Consider the following 27051-nt stretch of genomic DNA (forward strand, 5'->3'; position numbering starts at 1 on the left):
GAAGACCATGTCCTCTGAGCTGCAAATAGTCATCACACGGTTTGGCTGCTTACTAACAAGGTTGGGTGTACCGTACCTGGCTGTTCTTGTCCATCAGACGGTTGCTGGTCTCACTCCTACTCTCCACATCCTGTTGCAGCTTTTTGCATTTGAGCTTCCACTGCCGGATAGACTCCTGAGCTTTGGCCTTTATTTCCTCTCTCCTCTTCTCACTCTCCAGCCTCAGAGTCTCCACCTGCTTCAACTCACTGAGATACCCCTCCGCCTCCCGGGCCGAATCTTCAGCTTGCTGGGCCAGCTCAGTAACCTGGAGCTCTGCCCGCCTGCGGTCTCTCTCACAGCCTTCATAGCGGCTCTGGATGTCCTTCAGCTGCTCGAGCATCCTTAGCTGCTGCTGCTCCCTCTTCTCCAAATCTGACGTTAGTACCTAGAATCACAATAGTTTTTTACAGTGTACCACATGCTTACAAGGCCCTGCCTCTTCACAGCTAACATCATCCTCTAAAGTCTGAGCAGAGAGAGACAGAGTCACGATCAAGAATGACAAGAAAGGCCTTGCTTTGCTTTGATTTAGCCCTCAGTTACAAAAATGTACCAAGTTAAGTGTGAGGCATCACATGACAAGCAATCATTTTGTTTTAAATCAGTGAAAAATGTTAGTAAATTGTTTTTAGCATTTTTAGATTTTAACTACCATACTCCTTTGTTATACTGGGACCTCTTTTTTTATTATTTTTATTTTTTTTTAATTCTTTATTTATTGTTTCAATAATAAGTACAACAAATAAAATTATACTTTGCAATATGATAATGACTTATTAAACACAATTATCTATCTTGGAAATATCAACATTTATATCCATTATTTACAAACAAGTCATTATTACAATAAGAAAAAGACTAAGTGATACACTTCCATTTAAGCGGTAAAAAAAAGGGAAAAAAGAAAAAAGGAAAATTTGCATTATATGACCCTGTTTCTATTATTCTATATCCCGGATCTATAGATTGAGAAGGCCCCTGAGGTCCTCCGGATCAGTAAACATTTAGGGGTAGATTTTATAAATTTACGCGCGAGAGTACTTTTGTTTGCGCAGCAGGCGCGAACAAAAGTACGCTGGATTTTATAAGATACGCGCGTAGCCGCGCGTATCTTATAAAATCTGGGGTCGGCGCGTGCAAGGGGGTACACATTTGTGCAACTGGCGCACGCTGCCTGTTCCCTCCGAGGCCGCTCCGAAATCGGAGCGGCCTCGGAGGGAACTTTCCTTCCGCCTCCCCTCACCTTCTCCTCCCTTCCCCTACCTAACCCACCCCCCCGGCCCTATCTAAACCCCCCCCCCTACCTTTGTTGGCAGATTTACGCCTGCCGAAAGCAGGTGTAAATCAGCACGCGCCAGTGGGCTGCTGACGCGCCATCACCCGACCCAGGGGCTGGTCCAGAGGCCTCGACCACACCCCCGGGCCTGCGCCACGCCCCTGGTCCCGCCCCGGACCGCCCCCTGACCCCAGACACGTCCCCGGACACGCCCCCTCCCCACCCCTTTTACGAAGCCCCGGGACTTATGCGCGTCCCGGGGCTGTGCGCGTGCCGGCGGCCTATGCAAAATAGGCCGCCGGCACGCAGGGCTTTTAAAATCCAGCCCATAGTTTTTCCCATTTAACCTAATAAAGCATCGACATGGATACCTCAATTTATATATGCCTCCCTTATCCAATATCACTGGGACCTTTTATGTTATCAAGAGAGTTATGAATGGAGAAATTACTTACCTGATAATTTCATTTTCCTTAGTGGAGACAGATGGACTCAGGACCAATGGATATAGTGTACTCCTGATAGCAGTTGGAGATGGATCAGATTTCAAAGCTGACGTCAGCCTACATATACCCGTGCAGGAAGCTTAGTTCTTCAGTATTCTCCTTGAAAAGCAATTGTGGATATATGTGTGCTCTAATAAGTTGATTAACTTGCTTAACTTGATTAACTAGGACTGGTTCAACTGATTTCCAAATTGGAGACCGCCAGTGCACTCAACTGGATAACGCCGACACTAGGCAACTAAGGGTGTCTTGAACTTGTTCTCGGGGTTTGTCACCCGAGGTTCCCGGATTCCGGGGCAGCCATGGGCGGGGTGCTGAGTCCATCTGTCTACACTAAGGAAAACGAAATTATCAGGTAAGTAATTTCTCCATTTCCTAGCATGTAGCCAGATGGACTCAGGACCAATGGGATGTACAAAAGCTACTCCTGAACAGGGCAGGAGGCTGCCCGTGGCCCGGTTAGTACTGCCCTTGCAAAGGTTGTGTCCTCCCGGGCCTTGACATCCAGGCGGTAGAACCTGGAGAAGGTGTGTATGGAGGACCATGTCGCCGCCGGACAGATCTCGGCAGGCGACAGCATCTTGGTTTCTGCCCAGGACACTGCCTGAGCCCTTGTAGAATGGGCCTTGACTTATAGATGTGGGGGCTTCCCTGCTTCCACGTAGGCCGCCTTGATTACTTCTTTGATCCAGCGGGCTATGGTTGCTCGCGAGGCCGCTTCTCCCCGTTTCTTTCCACTGTGAAGGACGAATAGGTGGTCCGTCTTTCACACAGATTCCGATCTTTCCAGGTATCAGGCTAGGATTCTGCCGACGTTTAGATGGCGAAGAAGGCGTGAGTCTTCCAAGTCCTTATGTTCGTCTGGAGATGGCAGCGAGATGGTTTGGTTTAGATCAGGGGTCGGGAACCCATGGCTCGCGAGCCAGATATGGCTCTTTTGAGGGCTGCATCTGGCTCGCAGACAAGTGTCGCCATACTTCGCGGTTCCCCGCTGACCCAGCTGCTCCCCGGTCCTCCGCCGCCCGGGCTTAAAATGCTGTCAGCCCGGGCGGAACGCGGCAGGACAGCTGGAGTCAGCGGCACCGGCGTGCTCTCTTCTCCCCCCCCCCCCCCCCGCGGCCCGGAAGAGGAAGTGGAGAGCATCGGGTGCCTGCGCGGGAAGAAGAGACCACACTAGCGTGGTCTCTTCTTCCGCGCAGGCACCCGATGCTCACCACTTCCTCTTCCGGGCCGCGGGGGGGAGGAGAAGAGAGCACGCCGACTGGAGTCATCCGGGTGCCTGCGCGGGAGTCATCGGGTGTCAGCCGGGTGTCAGCGCTGGAGTCATCGGGTGCCTGCGCGGGAACCGATGCTCTCCACTTCCTCTTCCGGGCCGCGGGAAGAAGAGAGCACGCCGGTGCTCTCTTCTTCCCGCGGCCCGGAAGAGGAAGTGGAGAGCATCGGGTGCCTGCGCGGGAAGAAGACTGCAGCGCGGCTCGGAGGAAAATGAAAATCTTCAACCGCGGCCGATGGGACTCCGCCTTCGCCTCCGCGAGGGCTGAAAATGAAGGAGGTTAGCGTTGGGAGGTGGCTGCTGCTGCCGCGAGTTCCCGGGGGGGGGGAAGGGGGAGAGAGAGAGTGAATGAGCGAGCAAGCATGTGTGTTTGAGATCCTGTGTGTGTGAGTGAGAGATTGCATGTATGTGGATGATTGAGAGCCTGTATATGTGAAAGAGAGTATGTCTGTGATTGAGATCCTGCCTGTGAGAGAGAGAGCATGAATGTAAGTTTACCATTGGGAACCTGTATGTGTAAGTTTGTAATTGAAAACCTGTTTGTGTGAAAGGGTATGTGTGTATGATTGAGATCCTTTGTGTGTGAGAGAAATCATATGTATGTATGATTAAGAGCCTGTGTGTATAAGTAAGAGAGAGACCATGTGTGTCTGTGTGATTGAGAGCTGATTTAGGTGAGGGAGCATGTGAGTATGTGATTGAGAGCCTGTGTTTAAATGAGAGAGAGAGACCATGTGTGTATGTGTGTGATTGAGAGCTGATTTAGGTGAGGGAGCATGTGAGTATGTGATTGAGAGCCTGTGTGTGAGAGAAAAAGACAGCATGTATTTATGTGATTGAAAGCCTGTGTGTGTGTAAGCGTGAAAAGATAGCAGCATGTGTGTAAATGTGTAATTAAGAGCCTATATAAGTGAGAGAGAAAAAACATTTGTATATGTGAGTGACTGAGAGCATGTGTGTATAGGTGTGTCATTGAGAGCCAGTGTGAGAGAGAGCGCTGGTATGTGACTGAGAGAGTAGAAAGTTCCAAGCAAACCACCCCACCTCCTGCTAATTCAGAATAATCTCAGGACACCTGGATATCAAATGTTCCCAGGTATGCAGAGCAAAAAAATTTTTGTATCCTTATTATTTTTCATTACTGGATCTTTGTGTCTGCTATTTTGAAATATTTTGTTGGTATCTGGAAATGTTTTATATGAGTTTTTAATTATTGGATATTCCACTCATCAGCTGTTTCGAAATATGTTCTTTTTGTTAGTACAGTTTTACTGCTGATGATTTTATATTTCTTGATTTGTTTTATAAGGATGTGTGATGTTTCTTTTTTCCTTTGTTACACTGCATACAGAGACTCTGGCTTGTTGCAGTTTCCAATTCAGTTTTTGTCTGCATGCTTCTTGTTATGCGTTTTGGTCTCTTTATTCTATGTTAGGTGAGGGACAGCACGTGATTCAGGTGAGGTTTTCTGCTGGCGTGTAGTTTCTGTGTAGGACTCTATAGCAGCCTGACTTGGTCCGTTTTCCTAATAGGAGATGTATTGGTGTCTTAAGGCCTGGTGTAATATTTTCAGAGACTTATTGTACTTTAAAAGTGTGATCTTACATAAAATGCACACATTTACTTGTATTTAGTTTTAAACATATTGTATGGCTCTCATGGAATTACATTTTAAAATATGTGGCGTTTATGGCTCTCTCAGCCAAAAAGGTTCCTGACCCCTGGTTTAGATGAAACTGAGAAACCACTTTCAGTAGAAAGGATGGGACAGTACGTAGCTGTATGGTTCCTGGTGTGAACCTGAGGAATGGTTCCCGACAGGATAGCGCTTGAAGCTCCAAGATGCGACGGGCTACACATATTGCCACTAGGAATGCAGTCTTCAAGGTCAGGAGCCGTAGTGACAGACCGTGAGTTGGTCTGAAGGAAGTTCCCGCTAGGAAGTCTAGTACTAGATTGAGATTCCATAGGGGCACCGGCCACTTTAAAGGTGATGGGATTTGTTTGACCCCTCTCAGGAAGCGGGAAACATCTGGATGGGTTGATAGACTGATGCCGTCCACTTTGACTCTGAAGCAGGCCAGTGCGGCCACCTGAACTTTGAGGGAGTTGAGAGACAAACCCCTTCTTCAAGCCGTCCTGCAGAAATTCCAGGATCGAGGGAATTTTGACTGTCCGCGGAAGGATCTCGCGATCCTCACACCAGGCTTCGAAGACTCTCCATATTCGTATGTAAGTTAGTGATGTGGAGAACTTGCATGCTCGAAGCAAGGTATCAATAACTACCTTAGAGTATCCGCTTTTCTTCAGGTGAGTCCTCTCAAGGGCCAGACCGTAAGAGAGAATCGAGTCGGGTCTTCGTGGAGGATCTGTCCTTGCCGGAGAAGATCCCTGTGTGGAGGTAGGCACAGCGGGTTCCCCGCAAGAAGTCTTCGCATGTCTGCGTACCATGGCCTTCTTGGCCAGTCCAGGGCCACTAGAAGTACTAATCCCCTGTGGTGTTCTATCTTGCGGATGATCCCACCCAGTAGTGGCCATGGTGGAAAAGCGTACAGCAGGTCTTCCTGTGGCCAGGCCTGGACGAGGGCATCGATTCCCCGGGATTGCGGTTCTCGTCTGCGGCTGAAGAACTTGGGTGCTGGACTGAGTTGCCCGTAGATCCATGGTTGGGGTTCCCCAGCGGTTTACTAAAAACTGGAAGGCTGTGGTCGACAGCGTCAATTCCCCTGGGTCTAGGCTCTCTCTGCTGAGATAGTCTGCAGAGACGTTGTCTTTTCCCGTGATGTGGGCAGCTGAGATCCCTTGCAGGTTTGTTTCCGCCCACACCATGAGGGGGTCTATTTCCAGGGACACCTGTTGACTTCTGGTTCCTCCCTGGGGGTTGATGTAGGCAACTGTTGTGGCGTTGTCCGACATGACTCTGACAGACTCGCCCCGGAGTCGGGTTCCATCGTGACAATAGAGAACGTTGTACTGGGCGCATGTGGGCCCTTGCCCATGGAACGACTTCTAGGGTTGATGTCATGAGACCGAGGACTTGGAGGTAGTCCCATACCTTGAGGCAAGCATAGTTCAACAGTTTTCGCAGCTGACCCATCAGTTTCCTTCTCCTTGGAGAGGGAAGGACAATCTTGTCTTGCTTGGTGTCGAATCAGATTTCCAGGTACTCTAGTGATTGGGAGGGCTGCAGGCAGCTCTTGGTGGTGTTGACGACCCATTCGAGACTCTGCAGTAGATTCTTTGCTCTGGTGGTCGCCTGGTAACTTTCCTCTGGAGATTTTGCCCTGATCAGCCAATCGTCCAGATAAGAATGTACGAGGATTCCTTCTTTCCTCAGTGCTGCTGCCACTACCACCATGATTTTGGTGAAGGTCCAAGGAGCGGTAGCTAGTCCGAAGGGTAGCACCCGGAACTGGTAATGATGATCCAGTATCACAAAGCGTAGGAAGTGCTGATAGTCGTGATGGACTGGGATGTGGAGATAGGCTTCGGATAGAGCCAGTGAAGTCAGGAATTCTCCCAGCTGTACTGCCGTTATGACTGAGCGTAGGGTTTCCATGCGGAAGTGTGGTACCCTCAGGTAACGATTGACTGTCTTGAGGTCCAGAATGGGCTGGAACATTCCTTCCTTCTTGGGAACGATAAAATAGATGGAATAGTGACCAGTATTTTGTTGGTGCATGGGCACCGGGGTTATTGCCTTTAGGCTGAGTAGCTTTGTCAGTGTGGTTTCCACTGTCATCCTCTTGGAGAGGGAGTGGCACGGTGATCTCACAAATTTGTCTGGAAGGATGCTGTGGAAGTCTAGATAGTATCCCTCTCGAATGATGGTTAGGACCCACTTGTCTGATGTTATCTTGACCCATCTTTGGTAGAAGAGGGTAAGTCTGCCCCCTATGACTTCTTCCTGTGGATGGGTCTGATGATTCTCATTGTGGGGTGCGGTCGGAGCCTGTATCTGAGCCTGCTCCCCTCTTGCTGTGTCTGTTCTGAAAGGACTGGGCCCTGCCTGCAGGGTGAGGTGCTTGGTAGTATGTATTCTTGTATGGTCTAAAGTGCTGGGCTCCTCTGCCCTTGGTTCTTCGGGGGGAAGAGCGCTGGTTTCTTTTGTTCTTGTCCTCCGGTAGACGAGGTACTGGAGATTTGCCCCATTAGTTGGCTAACTTCTCCAATTGGCTTCCGAACAAGAGGGATCCTTTAAAAGGCATTCTCATGAGGTTCGCTTTGGAGGTCGCGTTGGCTGACCAATTTTGGAGCCATAGTTGTCTTCTGGCTGCCACTCTGGAGGAGACGCCCCGGCTGAGGTGCGCACTAGGTCTGAGGTCGCATCCGTGAGGAAGGATATCGCTGGTTCCAAGGTTTCAGCGGACATGGTTGCGTCTCTGAAGAGAAGCAAGCAAGCACGTGTCACCACGGCGCAGCAAGAAGCGATCTGAAGGGTCATAGCTGCATACATCAAAAGACTGTTTCAGGATGGATTCCTGATGTCTGTCCTGGGCATCCTTGAGTGCCACTCCTCCTTCAATTGGGATGGTCATGCACTTTGAGATTGCGCAGACCAAGGCGTCCACTTTTGGGAACCGTAGGAGTTCCTTGGTAGTGGGTTCCAGGGGGTATAGGGCTTCTAAGATCCGTCCTCCTTTGATGCTGGCCTCTGGGGCATTTCATTCCAGGTCAATTAGTTGCTGTATGGCCTGCAACATTGGGAAATAGCATGAGGCCTGACAAAGGGACACCAAAACAGGGTTCGTCTTTGGTTCCGCTGTGGTACTCGTGCCTGGAATGGTCAGCGTCTTCAGGGTCATGGACATGAGAGCTGGTAACTCGTCTTTGGAGAAGAATCGCAGCATGGTTCGGTATGGTTCCATCCCTGGAGGGATTTCCTCTTCCTCCAGGGAGTCAGTCTCATCCCCCAAGGTGTCTGTTTCCCCTAAAGGGAGGCTCTTGCTTAGATAGGGCACGTCTCAAGTGGTCTGAGAGGTGCTTGGAAGGTCTTGTGCTTCTGGTATCACAGGCAGTACCGATTGCGCCTGGACAAAGGTTTGCAGCCCTTTGAAGAATTCCACCCAGGAAAAGGTCCCTAGGTCCATTTTGAATCCAGGCAGGGTTATGGTGGAGGCTCCGGAGGTGCCCTCTTGTGTAGGTGATGCAGAGGTTCCGGGTACTATCATTAGTGGATCCGGATCCCTCTACTGCCTGCGGGGGGTCTTGCTTAAGTCCCCCCTGGGCCTCTTCGCACTGCTGGTATAGGGCGGAGGTCACTTCAGGTTGCGCAGCTCTCAGGTGGCAGGTTGGGCAGAGGGCTTGTCCCTTGGCTTTCTTGGCCGGCGGTGCCATGATTTGTGCGCGTGGAGTGACTTAAAACTCGTCTGTGCGCGTTGGTACGCGTGCTGGGAGGCTTAGTTGTGCGCTCCGGTTGCGCCGACGATGTGCGTGCGGGATGTGCAAGATGTGCGCACAGGCTATAATTTGTGCGCCTGGCTGAGATGTGCACGCCGCTGTGCACACGGCAATATTTGTGCGCTCGGGCCATTTATGCGGGCCTCTATGCACCCGGCAAGATTATGTGCGTCGCTGTGCGCACGGCACAGATACACGCGCCACTGTGCTCACACGTCGGTTGTGCGCACAACTCAGTGGAGCGGACACTGCGGAAGTCAAGGGGGAGAAATGGCGCCGCTGACCATGCGGACAAGATGGCGACTCTCCCTCCGGAGGGTCTCCACGTGTGTGGACCCTTGCACCAGATCAGGGTCTAGCCAATACGGGGCTGCTCAACCCGAATTAACAGTCGCCGGAAAGGATGATCTGTGCGGCAAATCGAGCCTCAGAGACCGGAGACTTTAAGAGAGGGCGTTTCCTGGTTTCGTGCCGGGTGGTCTCCAGCTGCGGGGGGAGAGGGAGTTACCTTCACCGCCGCGCTCGATTCTGCATCCACTGCCTCTCAGCCACTCTGGGGGCTAAGTCCACGCTGGGAGACTTGCCTCTAAGGGATCTCGGAAATCACCTCGACTGGGGGAGGGACCCTTAGGTATCACTGCAGGAGAGCCGGGCTCATCTTCTAGAGGTAAGTTTCTTTCTTCTTTGGTTTAAAATTTCTAACACTATTCTAGTGTGTGTAGAGTCCCTATCTGCTTAGGAGACGGAGAAATACTGAAGAGCAGAGCTTCCTGCAGGGCTGACGTCAGCTTTGAAATCTGACTCTGTCTCCCATCTGCTATCAGGAGTACACTATACCCACTGGTCCTGAGTTCCATCTGGCTACACGCTAGGAAACTGCCTCTCATTCACTGGACTGGATTTCCCCATCCATAAGGACTGGGATAGCACAAATATCCATCATTTGATACTCATGGCAGCTCCCAGGAATCCAGGAGGACTGCAGCACTATCTCTGATTGACAGAAGAGGGAGAAATACTGCTTGTGTGTGTATTCCTGAAATGCTGCAGAGCACACCGACCACCTGAGGTTTCGTTCAATAGTCCAATGTCAAATCCCACAACAAGTGGGATATTGTTCCCACAGCAGGAATATCTGGAGCCATTCTTCCTGCTGCTTTCTCTTCCCCCTCTCTGTATGGCTAGCCTTTTGACTCCTGCACGTGTGCCACATTCACTTTCTATTAGCCCACTCTTATCCCGATGCAGAAAGGCTGGCAATCTTCAGTGCCCTGTGCTGCTGTGCTCCTGGGCCATTAAAAATAATTACGTCTTTGCAAACCCTGAGAGGGCAGACCAGCGGCTCAGGACTGCAGCCTCACACACTTTTTAATGAGAAATGACTCTGAGCTCAGGCGCACTAGGGACACTCCTTGAGGAAAATATTACAACTTCCACGTTATTAGATGGTTAAAAAAAAAAACCTCATCTCCTGGTCAAGACAGGGTGGGAAAAAAGACTGAAAATAAAGAATATTTATTTAATAAAAACTAACTTTAAGCATGACAAGGCTTATAACTAAACCAATTCTAAGTACTTACATTTTCACTGACAATGCCTACATGAAAAATTTACACGTTATAATGTAGCTGCCTTACTTCAACTACATTTGTTTCTACAAAATGATGCTGAGCAACAAAAGAGAAAATTCATTTTTGTTTGCTACAATAGATATTAATTCTTTCTGTTAAAAGGTTTTCCTTCTCCAATTCACAGGCTACAGTGGCATATATCTGTGCTGAAAGACAGATGTGGTCGCATGCAGATGCCTGAAAGGGAGCGCGCTAAGTGCACAGAGATCTGTTTAGATGAAAGAATTAGGGCTAGAGGATGAGGAAAACTCCCCTGCTTTTGGAAATAAACTGATCTGCAGCTAGTTAACCCTCCAGAGGAGTCTTACATCTTTTTTTTTTTTTAAATGGCAGTTATGGAACACAGGACTCCAAGACTTTTGAAATGGAAGACCTTGCCATGTAGCCAAGAGATCTTCAGAGGGGTGGCCATGATAGTCTGGTGAAGAAAAAACAAAAAGAGGTGGGTAGCACCCGACAGACTCACCAATCTGTTGAGGCATGAGCTTTCGAGGACAGACTCCACTTCATCAGACTCTTTCCTTGAAAGCTCATGCCACCCACCTGTTATCATGTAGCCAACAGCGTCACTGTTTAAGCGAGGACTAATTCAGAGAAAAGATCCGATGTCATCAGTTGTGTCTTGCTATGATGGTGCAAGAGTTGAGGTTAAAGATTAAGAGCTAGGTTTGGTTGCTGAGGATGGGCGTCAGGTACTTGCTTTTTACAGGACCTTCTGCCTCTGGGGGGGGGGCTATCAGCCGGAGCAAAGCTAGGACCAAGAGGGTAAGGTGCCAGCAGCCAATGAGACAGCTGGCAGATTCTGAAATTTGGGAGATTACATATTTTAAACATCTGCTTATCAAACCAGTGGCTTGATTTGTTTGAAGGCATAGCACACGTGCCCAGTGCTTCGACAGTGGTATACAGGACCCCACACCGGCGTTTCCTGGCCAGGCCCGGAGGATATAGGAGGTAGGAAGTGTCCTGAGGTAGGCAGGAATATATGGAAGTGGTTTCAGTGCAAACATGGACATCAAGGTCCTGGACTCGGAGGTCCTAACTCCAAGAATTTAAATTTCTCATGTGATACTACAAAGGAGAACACGGGTTACAAGGTATCCAGATTTCTATTCCATTTTAGGACAAGTAATTTACCAATGGCCCAAATTTGATGAATAGATGGGTTTCTAACAAACTTACTAAAGATTACAGATGGACACACAAAGAACGATTTAAAGATCACGATTCTCAACCCCATCTTTAATCTGGGGGGTTTTCTGGTGACTGATTATCCGACTGCCACAGCAACTCTGCAGATCAAGGCAAGGAATGGCAAAGACAAATCGAAATCTCTCCAGAACAATGCGGCTGCGACATTTTTCCAAGCTCCTATACAAAGAAATGAATTTGCCTTTGCTGTTAAAAGTCCAGCGTTCTGCATATCAGCTCCCAGGCACAGCATCAAAGCGAGGAGAAATGAAAAATCCATTATCAGAGATCCTAACAACAGCCGCACTTCCCTGCTCTGATTTTAAGTGCGTCGTGCTGCAGGAGACGCCAAGGCTCCTCCACCGCCCACCCCCCCTTTTCATCTCCGCAATTACGCTGAACTATTCACAGTTAATCTGAAAAAGAACACTTGAAAGCAACAGAGTAGTCGTGGGCAAAACTGCCCAGTATCACTGCCGTCCCTATCTTGATGGCCACTCACTGCCTCCCACACCCCTTTTCACCACAGGCCCTATCTGATTCTCCAGTCACCCTCTCCCTCTCCATCACACCTGGACACCTCCCTCTCTCATTCTGTGTTCCAGGCATGCTCAAATGCCATTATTCACTGGGGGTGCTACCCTACCAGCTCTGCTGCTCGATGGCTCCAGGCGTCCATCCTCGCTTTGCCTCTGAACCTCCCTCCCTCCCTCCAGCACGACCCCCCCCTTGGCCTTTCTACAGAAAAATGCTTCTCTGTGGTACCTTACCAAGGCTTCTCAGATATCTCAGTGTTTCTGTCACAGCCCCCTTTCTCCCTTATTTTGAACTCCTTAAGCCTCTCTGCATAGGGTTTGTGTTTCACAGTTCTCGCAAGACAGCGTAAAACGGTGCCACCCAACGCATCTCACAACCAACACTGGGAAAGCAGAAAGGAAATATTTTCTCTTTTTTTTTTTTGCTAATATTTTGGTAACACATGTTACACATTAAGGGCAGAAAACCTTTGGCCTGATGTTGCGCAGCCACATGTGGCTCCTCGCAGCAGGGTACAGCCTCGCACACCCCAGCCGCGCTGTCAGACTGGGACAGACTGTCGCAGGGCGGATGACATCATGGATTAAAGCTATGACCTCATCGGCGTCTCACACTTACTGCCCCCCTCTTGGGGAGAGCAGCCTCCAGGGCTGCATTTCCTAAATTATCCTCAAAACCAAACGGTATTTTATATAACACCACGGAGCACACAAATAAAAATACAAGTAGAGAAGAAAACTCGAGAGGATTTTTAAAGTTGAAAGCCCTTGAATTTGATGGTAGCAGTGAAACTATTTAATGTTACAGAGGATTAATAAATGCCAGGATAATCTTTTTTCCCTGGCTCACCTTCCTCCACAACTGACCTTCCGGCCTAGCAGCCCATTTATAAAGAGACAGAAGCAAGATGCCGAGGCGCCATGGGCCATCATTAACAGCCACCAGGAAATCTGTGCGTGAACGAGGCCCCCCCCACCACCGCAGCCCCCACCTCCTTAATCCCAGCTACTCCGGCGAGGGCCCTTGGGAAGCAGCAAAAGACTCTCCCTGGATTCAGAGCCAAGCAAAGGCTGAAAGACCACAGCCACCACGCTCGTGGAAGGCTGGAAAGGAATCGTCACATTTGCCCATCCTCCTTCCCCCATGGAACTGGGTTAGGAGCGGCGCCGTCCCGCCGGTGCACCTCGGAGGAAAGTGGCACGAAATGCCAGCAGCCAGAATTGATCTGCAGCCGCGATTAATAGTCACCCGTGCCCCGAATGCTTATCCGTCCATCAGAAAAGCAAGCCTTCTTAAAAGCGGCATTTCCAGCTTATTTCAGAAACATTACTGAGCAGCATCTTCACTGTACCAAGAGCGGCCTCTGAAAAGGATTCGAGCAGGAACACATTTTCTGAACAAGTGCCCTTCTGGCATGAATTGCCACTTTACAGTACAATGACTTCACGATCTGCCTTGAAGCAGGGCCGCTGCTGCTGCTCAGCTTGTCCCAGAACCCAGGAAGCTCGGAGATTAAATGCAGAACGTAAACCTTCACAACGTGCTACACTCTCTCCCAATTACGCCTTTGAGCACGCGCTTTCTCAGTCTCCTGTCTGATTCTTAGCATACTGATCCTCTTGGTTTCTCAAGGGGTCTGATGGTTTGAGACACACTACAGAACTGTATCACCGAATTGCTTACAGCCAAACAGGGTTGCAAGGCACTGCGTAATCACCGTACTGCCAAAACTGCCATGCAGCCACCTCTGAGGTGGATACCATGGCAACTTTTTCAATACTAGGACGCTGCTTTGCTTTTATTACTTTCCAGTTACAGAGGAGGGTTTTTTTATTTATTTTTAACTAATCCTTTCCATCAATGAGGCCAGGTAACTGAGGCACAGGGAGATAAAGTGACTTGCTCAAAGTCATGCAGAGATTCAGTGACAGAGCTGGGATTAGAATTGAGAAATCTATTTTGAGTTTTTAGGCCCTAAATATCATTGCATGAAATGAAATTTCCTCAAAAAATTTAAAAAAAAGTTTCAACCCACTGAAAGAAGAGAAAAGAATGGGACAGTCTTCATTCACTATTACCCATTCGTTTTTTATCTATTCTACATCCCCTCGCAACTCACTTAGTTCAGTCACTGCAGGAAATGCACCAACATACACTGTGTACATCGGGTTCTGATCTCCCAGGTCTGCAACTGCGTACCGTAGCCTGGTGCAACATCACACGTGGAGCACTGGCTCGCACTGCTGGTCTGCGAGAGTATACCACAGCTCTGGGAAACATCACACACTGAGCAACGGCTTGCACTGCTGGTCTGTGAGATTATATCACAGCTCAGGGAAACATCACACGTGGAGCACTGGCTTGCACTGCTGGTCTGCGAGATTATACCACAGCTCTGGGAAACATCACTCGTGGAGCACTGGCTCGCACTGCTGGTCTGCGAGATTATACCACAGCTCTGGGAAACATCACACGCTGAGCACTGACCTGCACTGCTGCTCTGCGAGATTATACCACAGCTCCGAGAAACATCACACGTGGAGCACTGGCTTGCACCACTATGGCTTCTGATCTCTGTTCTCCAGGCTGCACAGTGTTAGGTGGGAGATTTTCAGGAACATGGAGTACCACACGAAGTGCTGCGCATGGTTCAATATGCGATACTCTCTCTCTGAGCCAGTATAGAATCAATGGCCCCGCACATTCATAGCCTTCTACACTTAACATTTTCACAAGTACAATTTAATTTAAAAAAAGATTTTATTATGTGCAGTTACCCTTCTGTCACCAGTGTAAGGCCAAAAAATAACTATGCTTATAAAGCAAAACAGTGTAACCCAAAAATTAAAATGGGGTTCACAGAGTCTGAGCCCATTGTTAAACAGAAGTACATCCAACCCAATGACTGTGTTCCAAGCAGAACAAGTATTCTCAGAAATCCGCCGCATGGAAAGATCTGGGCTGCCAGCTGCTCGGATCACTAGAGGGGCCCCTTTTCAAGCTATGGCTTTTCGGACAAAGTCACTGGGTAATTTTTGCGGTCAGACCTTGCCTCAGTTTTTAGAGCAAAACCACTTGTGTTCTTTTACTCTGGAACGTTACCGCAGGCACCAGGCATTCACAGACTTCTGCCGGGAAAGTAAGATAGCCATTGTCATCCCCTGACCTAAATACCCCCGTCCCCTTCTCCAGCCCGGGAACACCTCCTCTTAATGTGGCTAAACACAGGCCACACCGAAGGAGAGCCACTTTCAGACTCCAGTTCATATGTGTAAAAATAATGCCCTGTTTATCAGCGTTAAGTTCACTGGGGAAGAAAATGTGTGCAGAAAAGTCGCAGTCCATAAACTCCTTTACCTGAGCAGTAAGCATTGAGGTTATCGGGAGACTGTTCAGGCAGAGCACGAAAGCAAAGTGAGAGACACCCAATCTACTCGCCAATTACCCGGCGCTAAGCAGTTCAAGGCTGCACATCCCAGCGCTGCTGGAATAAGAGACCAGTGCCACGTGCCCTCTGCCTCCCTTCTTCCACTTCACTGTCCTCATCAGCGTTTGCACAAATGCCTGGTGGGGGATCGTCCCAGTGTTACTGCTTGCCCGGCAGCAGAGTTTCCTAGCTCTAGAATTTTCCCTGGACTAGTTAAGAGTTAATGCACACAGGGGTGGATTTTAAAAGGGTTATGCGCGTAATATACGCGCATAACCCTTTTAAAACCCATCTGCGCACGCCGAGCCTATTTTGCATAGGCTCGGCGACGCGCACAAGCCCCGGGACGCACATATGTCCCGGGGCTTGAAGAAGGGGCCAGGGAGTGGGTGGGGAGGGGCGGGGCCATTTGCCGCTGTGCCCAGGATCGCGGGCCGGCTGGCGCTGGCGTGCACAACCTACGCCTGCCCAGAGGCGCAACTTAAAAATTAAAGGTAAGGGGGGGTTTTAGGTAGGGCTGGGGGGCGGGTTAGGTAGGGGAAGGGAGGGGAAGGTGGCGGGGGCGGAAGGAAAGTTCCCTCTGAGGCCGCTCCGATTTCGGAGCGGCCTGAGAGGGAACGGAGGAAGGCTGCGCGGCTCGGCGCGCGCAAGTTGCACAATTGTGCACCCCCTTGCACGTGCCGGCCCTGGATTTTATAAAATCGGGCATAGATTTTAAAATCTGGCCGTGGGAATAATGCAAAGTGTTTCAAGCATCAATTTCTGTGCGGTGCTACTGTCTGTGAAGGACCAGTCTTCCAGCCCTTGCACCAGAGTGCACTGTGGAGTGAGGTCCCTGCAATCTGTCTCTCACTCACTTCTGAGTACAAAGGAAAAAAGTGGGGGTGCCAGTTTCAGCATTTCATTTACTCTGCTCAACTTGATATCTCAGCTCTTCTGCTTTTTATCCTAAATAAAATGATTTTGAGTTCCTGGAAGAAGGGGAAGGAGGTCACCTCTATGTGGGCAGAGAGCTGTGCTTTCTCCCGCTCCCTGCGCTCCGCGGTGCGTCTCAGCTCCTCCATCTCAGAAACCACACTGTTGTGACTCAGCTGGGCCCTCAGCTCCAGGATCTGCTTCTCCAGCTCCTTCTTCTCCTGCTCCGAACGCTCCGCCGCTGGGGAGAGAAACCGAAACTCAGCCACTTGAGACCGGAACCGGACCCGGCCGCCGAATAATTCTGAGCTCTGCCAAAGCAAGTTCCTTCCGTGGCAGCCCTGGGGGCTTCACGACGGCCGCGCCTGGCGGAGGCTGCTGACAGAAGGGGGCGCTCTTTTACCTGATGTGTTTTACACAACTGCTTCTTCCCTCTCACCTAAGGGGAGGGAGCAGTCGCATCAGCAGAAAGCTTTCAGAGAGCTCTGCATAAGATCCACAAAACAATTGCAACTGCTCCTTATTATAAAACGAGTTCTTTTTGGGGGAGAGGTTCCAGATCCTTTTGAAACTGCCTGTATGACCAGTAATCAAAACAAGTAAGTATCTCAAAGATTTGGAATGAAATCACCAATGCTTATCAAGTTCGCTCTAACATTTGATGTCATTAAGCCAATCTCAATAAAAAAAAACAAAAAAAACTTACATAGCAATATTCCTTGAGAATAAAGCTCTCTAGCATTCATTCAAAATGAACTAACTTGTGAGAAGACTAAATAAATGTTACTGCCGTCTATTTAGCACATTACTGTTTTCCCAGTTCTGTGTAACCCGCTTCCATGTAATGCCTGTTGCAATTTTGTGTTACACTGTAAACCGATATGATATGTATCTTGCCACATGAATGTCGGTATAGAAAAGTTCAGAATAAATAAATTACATAAGTTACCCAAAAACAAATAGAGGGGGGTCATTTTGCAACACCGCACATAATGAGTTACGCCAGTTTTCCAAATGCATTGAAGCAGCTAAGTCTGCTCTGAACCTGATCCCGCATACACTTACTCCTGCTCTTCATACTGCACAGAAAGCTTCCGGGAAAATTTCGGGCAGACCTTCGAATGCTCAAACGTGTGAGCATTGAGTGCAACCCCCCTGCCCAGGGACACCTCCGCTCGCATACGTGGAAACGCTTTGGAAAATTACCCTGCAGGAGGGTTGTTTCCAGGGCTGAACTCTGCGGGTGGACGTGCACACAGGGCCCCTCTGAAGATCTGCAGGTGGCCCTAGAATACGCACGCAGGCGTTTGGGCAGAAGAGTATTCCTGCTCCCCGGCAGATGTAATTCGGTGCTTGCTGATTTACAAAACTCAAAAGTCTGCAGGCAAATTCTTCCCCCGCCCCCAACTCCACCCCTCCAGAAGGCCTCTTGAATGTGTGCATATAATAAGAGTTCATTCTCCGAAGGAGATCTGCATGTGGATTAGGCCTGTAAATGCTCTTGAAAATGAAGCCCACAATGGCCGAAGGCTGAGGATAAGTCTGATGAACTAAAGTCAGTGGTGATGCGGCAGGGTACCCATGCGTTACAGTGGCTGCACTGTACACCAGGACATGGAAAGTGAGACATTAGATTAAGCTCCCAAAGACTGCAAAACTTTGCAATCGTTCAGCCAAACAAAAGGCAACAGGTTAATGTGCAATGAAGGTACGACTGAAAAAGGTAAGCACTTCTGAAGGAACGCTCCTACCTGTCCTGCTCCTCCTCTCGTCACCTCGGTCCTCACGGCGACCTTCGCTCTGCAGGGAAATCTGACGCTGCCACTGTACGCGATCGTTCTCTGCTTTCATGAGCCGAGAGCGCAGGTCATCGATCTGAAACACACACACACACGTGGATCGCTCATCAATCCCATGTATGCATTGGCCTGCACACACGTATGCAGAACATCGACAGGTCCAAGGCAGGTATACATGTGTAAAACATGCATTGGTCCAATGAACGCACACAAAAATGTGCATTAATCCAACGCAGAACTGAGATGAATCCAACACATGCACACAAATGTAGAGAATACGTAACCGCTTGTACATGTGCAGAGCATTATAAATCCAACCCGTTCAAATCCAAGTTCCAAACTTTTTATCACCCACATATGCAAAACACTTTTGAATTTGATACTCATAGGTCGGCCAAAGTCATAGATCAGATGTCTGAGGCATCTGCCTACAATCTGTATGGAAACCAGTAGGATTGACTCAGCGATTAATTTTTCCAAGGCAGCTATAATTCACTTCTTCAATATGTTTGGAAAGTGCTTAAACAACATTATAAATAATACAAATGTTATAGATTACACATAGTGCCAGTCACTTATACGCCCTGTGCAGCTAAATGCTCTTCAGTTCAATACAAGTAGACAGCAAGTACTTAACATCCATTCACAGAGGTGCATGCACACCACTTATCTGATGTATGGTATAGACAGGCTCACTCGTGCCAAACGCTGAACAGTCACTCACCCACGCATACAAGCATTCAGAACAATTATCAGTCCCACAGATACGTACGCAACTGCCAAACACTGAGCAATCACTCTCCCACACACACAAGCATGCGCAACCCTTCCATAGGGATGCCGTTCACCAACAGTCTCACAAGCAACACGTTTAGGGAATAATGGTGTTGGGAGCCATTATAAAAATGTCAGGGTGAGTACCCTCTTTAATGCTGTATTATAAATGCTCTCTAGTATTTCTTTTTTTCTTTATGTTTTGTTATTGGATCCCCTATGGCGCACTTATGCGTGTAGGAATGTATTTTGTATTTTCTTGTTTACTTGTTATGGGATATGTATTTTCTGTCCTTCTTCCTTTACTATTTCAAGATTGTATTTCTTGATTTCAAACTAAAAATGCATAAAGAGTTTTAAAAAAAAATGTCAGCAAAAATGCACATAAAGCGAACTTAACGCACTTATCGTTTACTGGGAAAGCTGTGCTACCAAAACTGCCGGCACACAATGACACCTGCTAACTCGTGCACAGGAAATTCTAGAGCACATTTACAGGCACACATGAAAATCCAAAAGTTTGTGAGCAGGTCCAAAAAAGCCCTCCCCTCCACCACCCAGTCCAGGTAAACTTACACACACACAGGACACGCATGTATACGTTTAGCCACATGTCAGACGGGCAATTTTATAACAAGCCACACGCGCACAGGACACGCATGCATATGTTTAGCCACATGTCAGACGTGCAATTTTATAACAAGTCACACGCGCACAGGTCACGCATGCATAAGTTTAGCCACATGTCAGACGTGCAATTTTATAACAAGTCACACGCGCACAGGTCATGCATGCATAAGCTTAGCCACATATCAGACGGGCAATTTTATAACAAGTCACATGCGCACAGGTCATGCATGCATAAGCTTAGCCACATATCAGACGGGCAATTTTATAACAAGTCACACGCGCACAGGACACGCATGCATATGTTTAGCCACATGTCAGACGGGCAATTTTATAACAAGTCACACACGCACAGGACACGCATGCATATGTTTAGCCACATGTCAGACGGGCAATTTTATAACAAGCCACACGCGCACAGGTCACACATGCATATGTTTAGCCACATATCAGACGGGCAATTTTATAACAAGTCACACGCGCACAGGACACGCATGCATAAGTTTAGCCACATGTCAGACGGGCAATTTTATAACAAGCCACACGCGCACAGGACACACATGTATATGTTTAGCCACATGTCAGACGGGCAATTTTATAACAAGCCACACGCACACAGGACACGCATGCATAAGTTTAGCCACATGTCAGACATCAATTTTATAACAAGTCACAAGCGCACAGGACACGCATGCATACGTTTAGCCACATGTCAGAGGGGCAATTTTATAACAAGCCACACGCGCACAGGACACGCATGCATATGTTTAGCCACATGTCAGACGGGCAATTTTATAACAAGTCACACGCGCACAGGACACGCATGCATAAATTTAGCCACATATCAGACGGGCAATTTTATAACAAGCCACACGCGCACAGGACATGCATGCATAGGTTTGGCCACATATCAGAAGGGCAATTTTATACACCTCACCACAACCAGAGAATGCGCCATCTCAATAGCTGGCCCCTCTATATGGAACAAACTCCCTGCAAATCTCAGACTGGAACCCTCAACCCAGTCTTTCAAAAAGAATCTAAAAACTTGGTTATTCCAAAATGCCTTCCAGCCCACATATTAAACCTCAATTCCCCTGTCCCATCACTACCTCAAGAAAAAATGTAACCGTCACTATGTTATTAAGCCTTATTGTATGCTCGTGAACCACAATTAATTTCCAGCTGCTCCCAATGTTTTTACTGAGGCAATGTAATAATCACTCGAGTTGCCTACTATTTCAATATAATAACTTAAGTCTTTGCGTTCCCACCGTTACAATGTAATTATAAGTTTGAGTTTCTGACTGTTACAATGTAATAATAATAATAAGACTGTTATAACTTAATAATATACATTTTTTAGTTCCCTACTGTTACAATGTAAAAATAATAAGACAACTTAGTCCTATTATTCTCCATGTTAACATGAAAACCGATGTGATATACCCCAATGAATGTCGGTCTATAAAAGCAAATAAATAAATAGCAAGTCATTTCCATGGCTAAAGCAGTGGGACACATCGGCTCATCAGCATTATGACCTATAGTGCCTGGTCTGGCTCCATTTCACATCACCCAATCATTCAGATCTACCTTTTTTTTTTTCATTTCAATATTTATTGAATTCCTGAGGAGGAATTGCCTCTGCTTAGTTTCCAACACCAGAACAGATCCAGGTACGAGAAAAGAAGAGGAAGCAATTAAAGTAGGAAATAAGCAGGCCGGGCTTTTCAAGAATCAACCGCTTGAAGCAGTACCCGGAGACACGGCCAGAAGGCACAAGTTGGGGGAAGGTTGTGCAGCTCTGCGACCGGGCCTGGAACGGGCACAGGCAGTGATTCAGCTCGCCCAGCTCTCGCAGACCTCCTGGGATGCCTGGCCGGAGGCAGCTCGATCACGACAAGCAGGGCTGCCCTATTCCATTCTGATTTTATTTCATTCTTGTTCACAAAATTAATGAACGCTTCTTCTAGGTGAAGGGTGGGCAAACCTTTTGGTAGAGGGGGCCACATTACTGGCTCTTGTCTGGAACGGGGCCCGGGGTGGAGGGGGGGGGGGGGAAGGAGTCTCCTCAAGCAGGTGGGGGGAGGTCCCCAGGAAGTCCCTTCTGTTTCGGAAATGCCCCTCCACTCACTGGCTCAGCCGCTGCCTGGCTAATTACTCCAACCACTGCCACCGAGACAATCGGGGCAGTGCAGTCCTGACCCTCCTGGGGCCCCCACATGCAGGCTAATGACTGTCAAGCATGAATACGGTATGGACAGCATTAAAAATAAATGAATAAATAGAAAAGGGCAAATCTGACACAGAAAAGGAAGCACAGGCATGGAAAACACAATATTTTATTTAGTTACTTACTTTAAAAAATGTATAACCCGCACATGACGTTGCAGTTCATGGCGGTTTTAGGATAATCTAAAAAGGGGCCCTAGGAATATCATAGAAATGCAAAGCAACAAACTAAAAAGATACTGAAGAACTGAGGTAGGACAGCATCTGACAATAAGAACATAAGATTTGCCATGCTGGGTCAGATAGAGGGTCCGTCAAGCCCAGTACCCAGTTCACAGGTGCCCGGCAGGATCCCAAAAGCTCGACAAGATAATAATCCCTAGCTTTCTATTTGCTGTCTTATCCCAGGGTCAAGTCCACCATAATAATGGTTTATGGATTTTTCTTCCAGGAACTCGTCCAAACCTTTTTTAAACCCAGCTGCACTAACAGCTTTTATCACAGCCTCTGGCAACAAATTCCAGAACTTTATTATTTATTAAGTGAAAAAATATTTTCTCCTGTTCATCTTAAATTTATTATCTAGTAACTTCATTGCATTTCTACTTTTTGAAAGAGTAAACAACCGATTTACATTTACTCTTCGATTCCAATTGTTATTTTATAGACCTCTATCATATCCCCCCCTCAGTCATCTCTTCTCCATGCTGAACAGCCCTGTACCTTTTCTAAGTCTGCTATATCTTTTTTGAGATGTGATGACCAGAACTGCACACAATACTCAAGATGAGGCTGCACCATGGAGCGATACAGAGACATTATGATATTCTCTGTTTTATTCTCCATTCCTTTCCTAATAATCCCCAGCATTCTGTTTGTGTATGATATATGAACACAAGATGAGGATGCACCATGGAGTGATACAGAGACATTATGATATTCTCTGTTTTATTCTCCATTCCTTTCCTAATAATCCCCAGCATTCTGTTTGTGTATGATATATGAACACAAGATGAGGATGCACCATGGAGTGATACAGAGGCATTATGATATTCTCTGTTTTATTCTCCATTCCTTTCCTAATAATCCCCAGCTTTCTATTTGCTTTCTTAGCTGCTGCTGCTGCACACTGAGCAGAAGATTTCAACGTATTATCAATGATGACTCCTAGATCCTTTTCATGAGTGGTGACTCCTAATGTGGAACCTTGCATTGTGTAGCTATAATTAGGGTTACTCTTCTCTACTTGTATCATTTTGCACTTGTCCACATTAAATTTCATTTGCCATTTGCGTGCCCAGTCTCCCAATCACATAAGGTCCTCTTGCAATTTCTCACAATCCTCTTGTGATTTAAAACTTTGAATAATTTGCATCATCAGCAAATTTGATCACCTCACTCTGGGGTAGATTTTATAAATTTGCGCGAGGGCGTACTTTTGTTCGCGCACCAGGCGCGAACAAAAGTACGCTGGATTTTATAAGATACGCACGTAGCCACGCGTATCTTATAAAATCCGGGGTCGGCGCGTGCAAGGGGGTGCACATTTGTGGAGCCTGGTGCGCGTTGCCTGTTCCCTCCGAGGCCGCTCCGAAATCGGAGCGGCCTCGGAGGGAACTTTCCTTCGCCCTCCCCCCACCTTCCCCTCCCTTCCCCTACCTAACCCCCCCCCCCCCCCGGCCCTATCTAAAACCCCCCTACCTTTGTTGCCAGATTTACGCCTGTTGAAATCTGCGTAAATCTGTGTAAATCTGCGCGCGCCAGCGGGCTGCTGGCGCGCCATCATCCAACCCGGGGGCTGGTCCGGAGGCCTCGACCACGCCCCCAGGCCGGCGCCACGCCCCCGGTCCCGCCCCGAACCCTGGTCCCGCCCCGGACACGCCCCCTCCCTGCCCCTTTTACGAAGCCCCGGGATTTACGCACGTCCCGGAGCTGTGCGCATGCCAGCGGCCTATGCAAAATAGACGCGCCGGCGCACGCGCAGGGCCTTTAAAATCTAGCCCTCTTTGTTCATATCTCTAAATCATTTATAAATATATTTAAAAAAAGCAGACCCCTGGGGCATTCTACTATTCACCTTTCTCCAAGAAAAAAATTGACCATTTAACCCTACTCTTTGTTTTCTATCTTTTAATCATTTCTAAACCCACAATAGTAAGTGAACAAAAGAATACCAGATTTAATAAAGTTTTCTCATTTAAATCTGCAATCAACTAAATCATTTTTATGACAGACAAAAGACTTATTTGCACCCATAGTGCTTGCTATCCATCTCCTCACTGGTCATTTATCTCTCTCTAATTTTTAGTGCAGCTTCAAAGTGATTGTGACCATGTGACAGTGCTTATAAAACTTGCATTCCCTTTGACGATATTTCATCCTTCTCTTCTGAAAACATTGCATGTTGTTTTAAGGCGATTCTTGCAGCCCAACGTGATTCGCATTTCTCCAGTAATGGCTGCATCAGGGTATGCTTCACAGATTGTTAGCTTGCATGACTGAATTTTCAGCGACAATACATCTGCTTCATCTGAGGTGTATGAATGTAGCAGTTTAGACAGCCAGAACTGACCTTAGCTGAATCCATGTTGGTTTTTTCCCATTAAATTATGATTATCTATATGTTCAGCAATTTTGTCCTGGCACTAACATCAGGCTCACCAGTCTGTGGTTTCCCTGGATCATCCTTAGAATTCTTTTTAAAAACTGGCGTTATGCTGGCCAGGTACCACAGCTGATTTTAATAATAGTTAGCAGGTCTGCAATTTCATGTTTCAGTTCTTTCAGCACTCTAGGATGTATATCATTTGGTCCAGGTGATTTGCTTCGTTTTAGTTTGTCCATTTGTCCTACTACATCTTTCAGGTTACACAGTAAATAGTTTACTGAGATTTGTTTCAGTTCATCTGAATTATCATTTTTAAATATCACTTCTGGCAGGGGTACCTGCCTTACATCTTCCTCAGTAAAACAATGAAGCAAAGAATTCATTTAATCTCTCTAGCAATTGCCATACTGGGTCAGCCCAAGGGTCCATCAAGCCCAACATCCTGTTTCCAACAGAGGCCAGACCAGGCTACAAGTACCTGGCAATTACCCAAACACTAAGAAGATCCCATGCTACTGATGCCATAAGAACATAAGAACATGCCATACTGGGTCAGACCAAGGGTCCATCAAGCCCAGAATCCTGTTTCCAACAGTGGTCAATCCAGGCCATAAGAACCTGGCAAGTACCCAAAAACTAAGTCTATTCCATGTAACCATTGCTAATGGCAGTGGCTATTCTCTAAGTGAACTTAATAGCAGGTAATGGACTTCTCCTCCAAGAACTTATCCAATCCTTTTTTAAACACAGCTATACTAACTGTACTAACCACATCCTCTGGCAACAAATTCCAGAGTTTAATTGTGCGTTGAGTAAAAAAGAACTTTCTCCGATTAGTTTTAAATGTGCCCCATGCTAACTTCATGGAGTGCCCCCTAGTCTTTCTATTATCCGAAAGAGTAAATAACCGATTCACATCTACCCGTTCTAGACCTCTCATGATTTTAAACATCTCTATCATATCCCCCCTCAGCCGTCTCTTCTCCAAGCTGAAAAGTCCTAACCTCTTTAGTCTTTCCTCATAGGGGAGCTGTTCCATTCCCCTTATCATTTTGGTAGCCCTTCTCTGTACCTTCTCCATCGCAATTATATCTTTTTGAGATGCGGCGACCAGAATTGTACACAGTATTCAAGTTGCGGTCTCACCATGGAGCGATACAGAGGCATTATGACATTTTCCATTTTGTTCACCATTCCCTTTCTAATAATTCCCAACATTCTGTTTGCTTTTTTGACTGCCGCAGCACTCTGAACCGACGATTTCAATGTGTTATCCACTATGACGCCTAGATCTCTTTCTTGGGTTGTAGCACCTAATATGGAACCCGACATTGTGTAATTATAGCATGGGTTATTTTTCCCTATATGCATCACCTTGCACTTATCCACATTAAATTTCATCTGCCATTTGGATGCCCAATTTTCCAGTCTCACAAGGTCTTCCTGCAATTTATCACAATCTGCTTGTGATTTAACTACTCTGAACAATTTTGTGTCATCTGCAAATTTGATTATCTCACTCATAGTATTTCTTTCCAGATCATTTATAAATTGAAAAGTAAGGGTCCTAATACAGATCCCTGAGGCACTCCACTGCCCACTCCCTTCCACTGAGAAAATTGTCCATTTAATCCTACTCTCTGTTTCCTGTCTTTTAGCCAGTTTGCAATCCATGAAAGGACATCGCCACCTATCCCATGACTTTTTACTTTTCCTAGAAGCCTCTCATGAGGAACTTTGTCAAACGCCTTCTGAAAATCCAAGTAAACTACATCTATTGGTTCACCTTTATCCACATGTTTATTAACTCCTTCAAAAAAGTGATGCAGATTTGTGAGGCAAGACTTGCCTTGGGTAAAGCCATGCTGACTTTGTTCCATTAAACCATGTCTTTCTATATGTTCTGTGATTTTGATGTTTAGAACACTTTCCATTATTTTTCCTGGCACTGAAGTCAGGCTAACCAGTCTGTAGTTTCCCGGATCGCCCCTGGAGCCCTTTTTAAATATTGGGGTTACATTTGCTATGCTATCCTCCAGTCTTCAAGTACAATGGATGATTTTAATGACAGGTTACAAATTTTTACTAATAGGTCTGAAATTTCATTTTTTAGTTCCTTCAGAACGCTGGGGTGTATACCATCCGGTCCAAGTGATTTACTACTCTTCAGTTTGTCAATCAGATCTACCACATCTTCTAGGTTCACCGTGATTTGATTCAGTCCATCTGAATCATTACCCATGAAAACCTTCTCCATCATGGGTACCAGTAATAGCAGTGGCTATTTTCTAAGTCAACTTGATTAATAGCAGGTAATGGATTTCTCCTCCAAGAACTTAACTTATCCAATCCTTTTTTAAACACAGCTATACTAACTGCACTAACCAAATCTCCTGGCAACAAATTCCAGTTTAATTGTGCATTGAGTGAAAAAGAACTTTCTCTGATTAGTTTAAATGTGCCACATGCTAACTTCATGGAGTCCTTCTATTATCCGAAAGAGTAAATAACCAATTCACATCTACCCGCTCTAGACCTCTCATGATTTTAAACACCTCTATCATATCCCCCCTCAGCCGTCTCTTCTCCAAGCTGAAAAGTCCTAACCTCTTTAGTCTTTCCTCATAGGGGAGCTGTTCCATTCCCCTTATCATTTTGGTCGCCCTTCTCTGTACCTTCTGTCTGCTATGGCCTTGTCCTCCCTTGATACTCCTTTTACCTCTTGATCATCTAATGGTCCAACTAACCCCTTCGCAGGCTATTTGCTTCAAATGCACCTGGAAAAGTTTTTATTATAAAAGTTTCTGCTT

The 27051-nt window shown here is 47.1% G+C and overlaps 1 protein-coding gene across 7 annotated transcripts in view; it reads right to left on the reverse strand.

The window, feature by feature from the left end:
* CEP128 (centrosomal protein 128) overlaps positions 1–27051 on the reverse strand; it is a 647014-nt gene that overhangs the window by 482263 nt on the left and 137700 nt on the right. For 6 of the 7 annotated variants that reach the window (XM_029597698.1, XM_029597703.1, XM_029597699.1 and 3 more), the window contains exons 11-13: positions 17950–18073; positions 16279–16439; positions 77–427 (exon numbers count right to left, since the gene is read on the reverse strand). In XM_029597698.1, coding sequence (XP_029453558.1) covers positions 77–427; positions 16279–16439; positions 17950–18073 — 636 coding nt within the window. The remainder of the gene's footprint in view (positions 1–76; positions 428–16278; positions 16440–17949; positions 18074–27051) is intronic. The other variant, XM_029597700.1, reaches the window with a different exon arrangement.

Source organism: Rhinatrema bivittatum, chromosome 4 (assembly GCF_901001135.1).
Source record: "Rhinatrema bivittatum chromosome 4, aRhiBiv1.1, whole genome shotgun sequence".
In the NCBI taxonomy this organism is placed as follows: Eukaryota; Metazoa; Chordata; class Amphibia; order Gymnophiona; family Rhinatrematidae; genus Rhinatrema; species Rhinatrema bivittatum.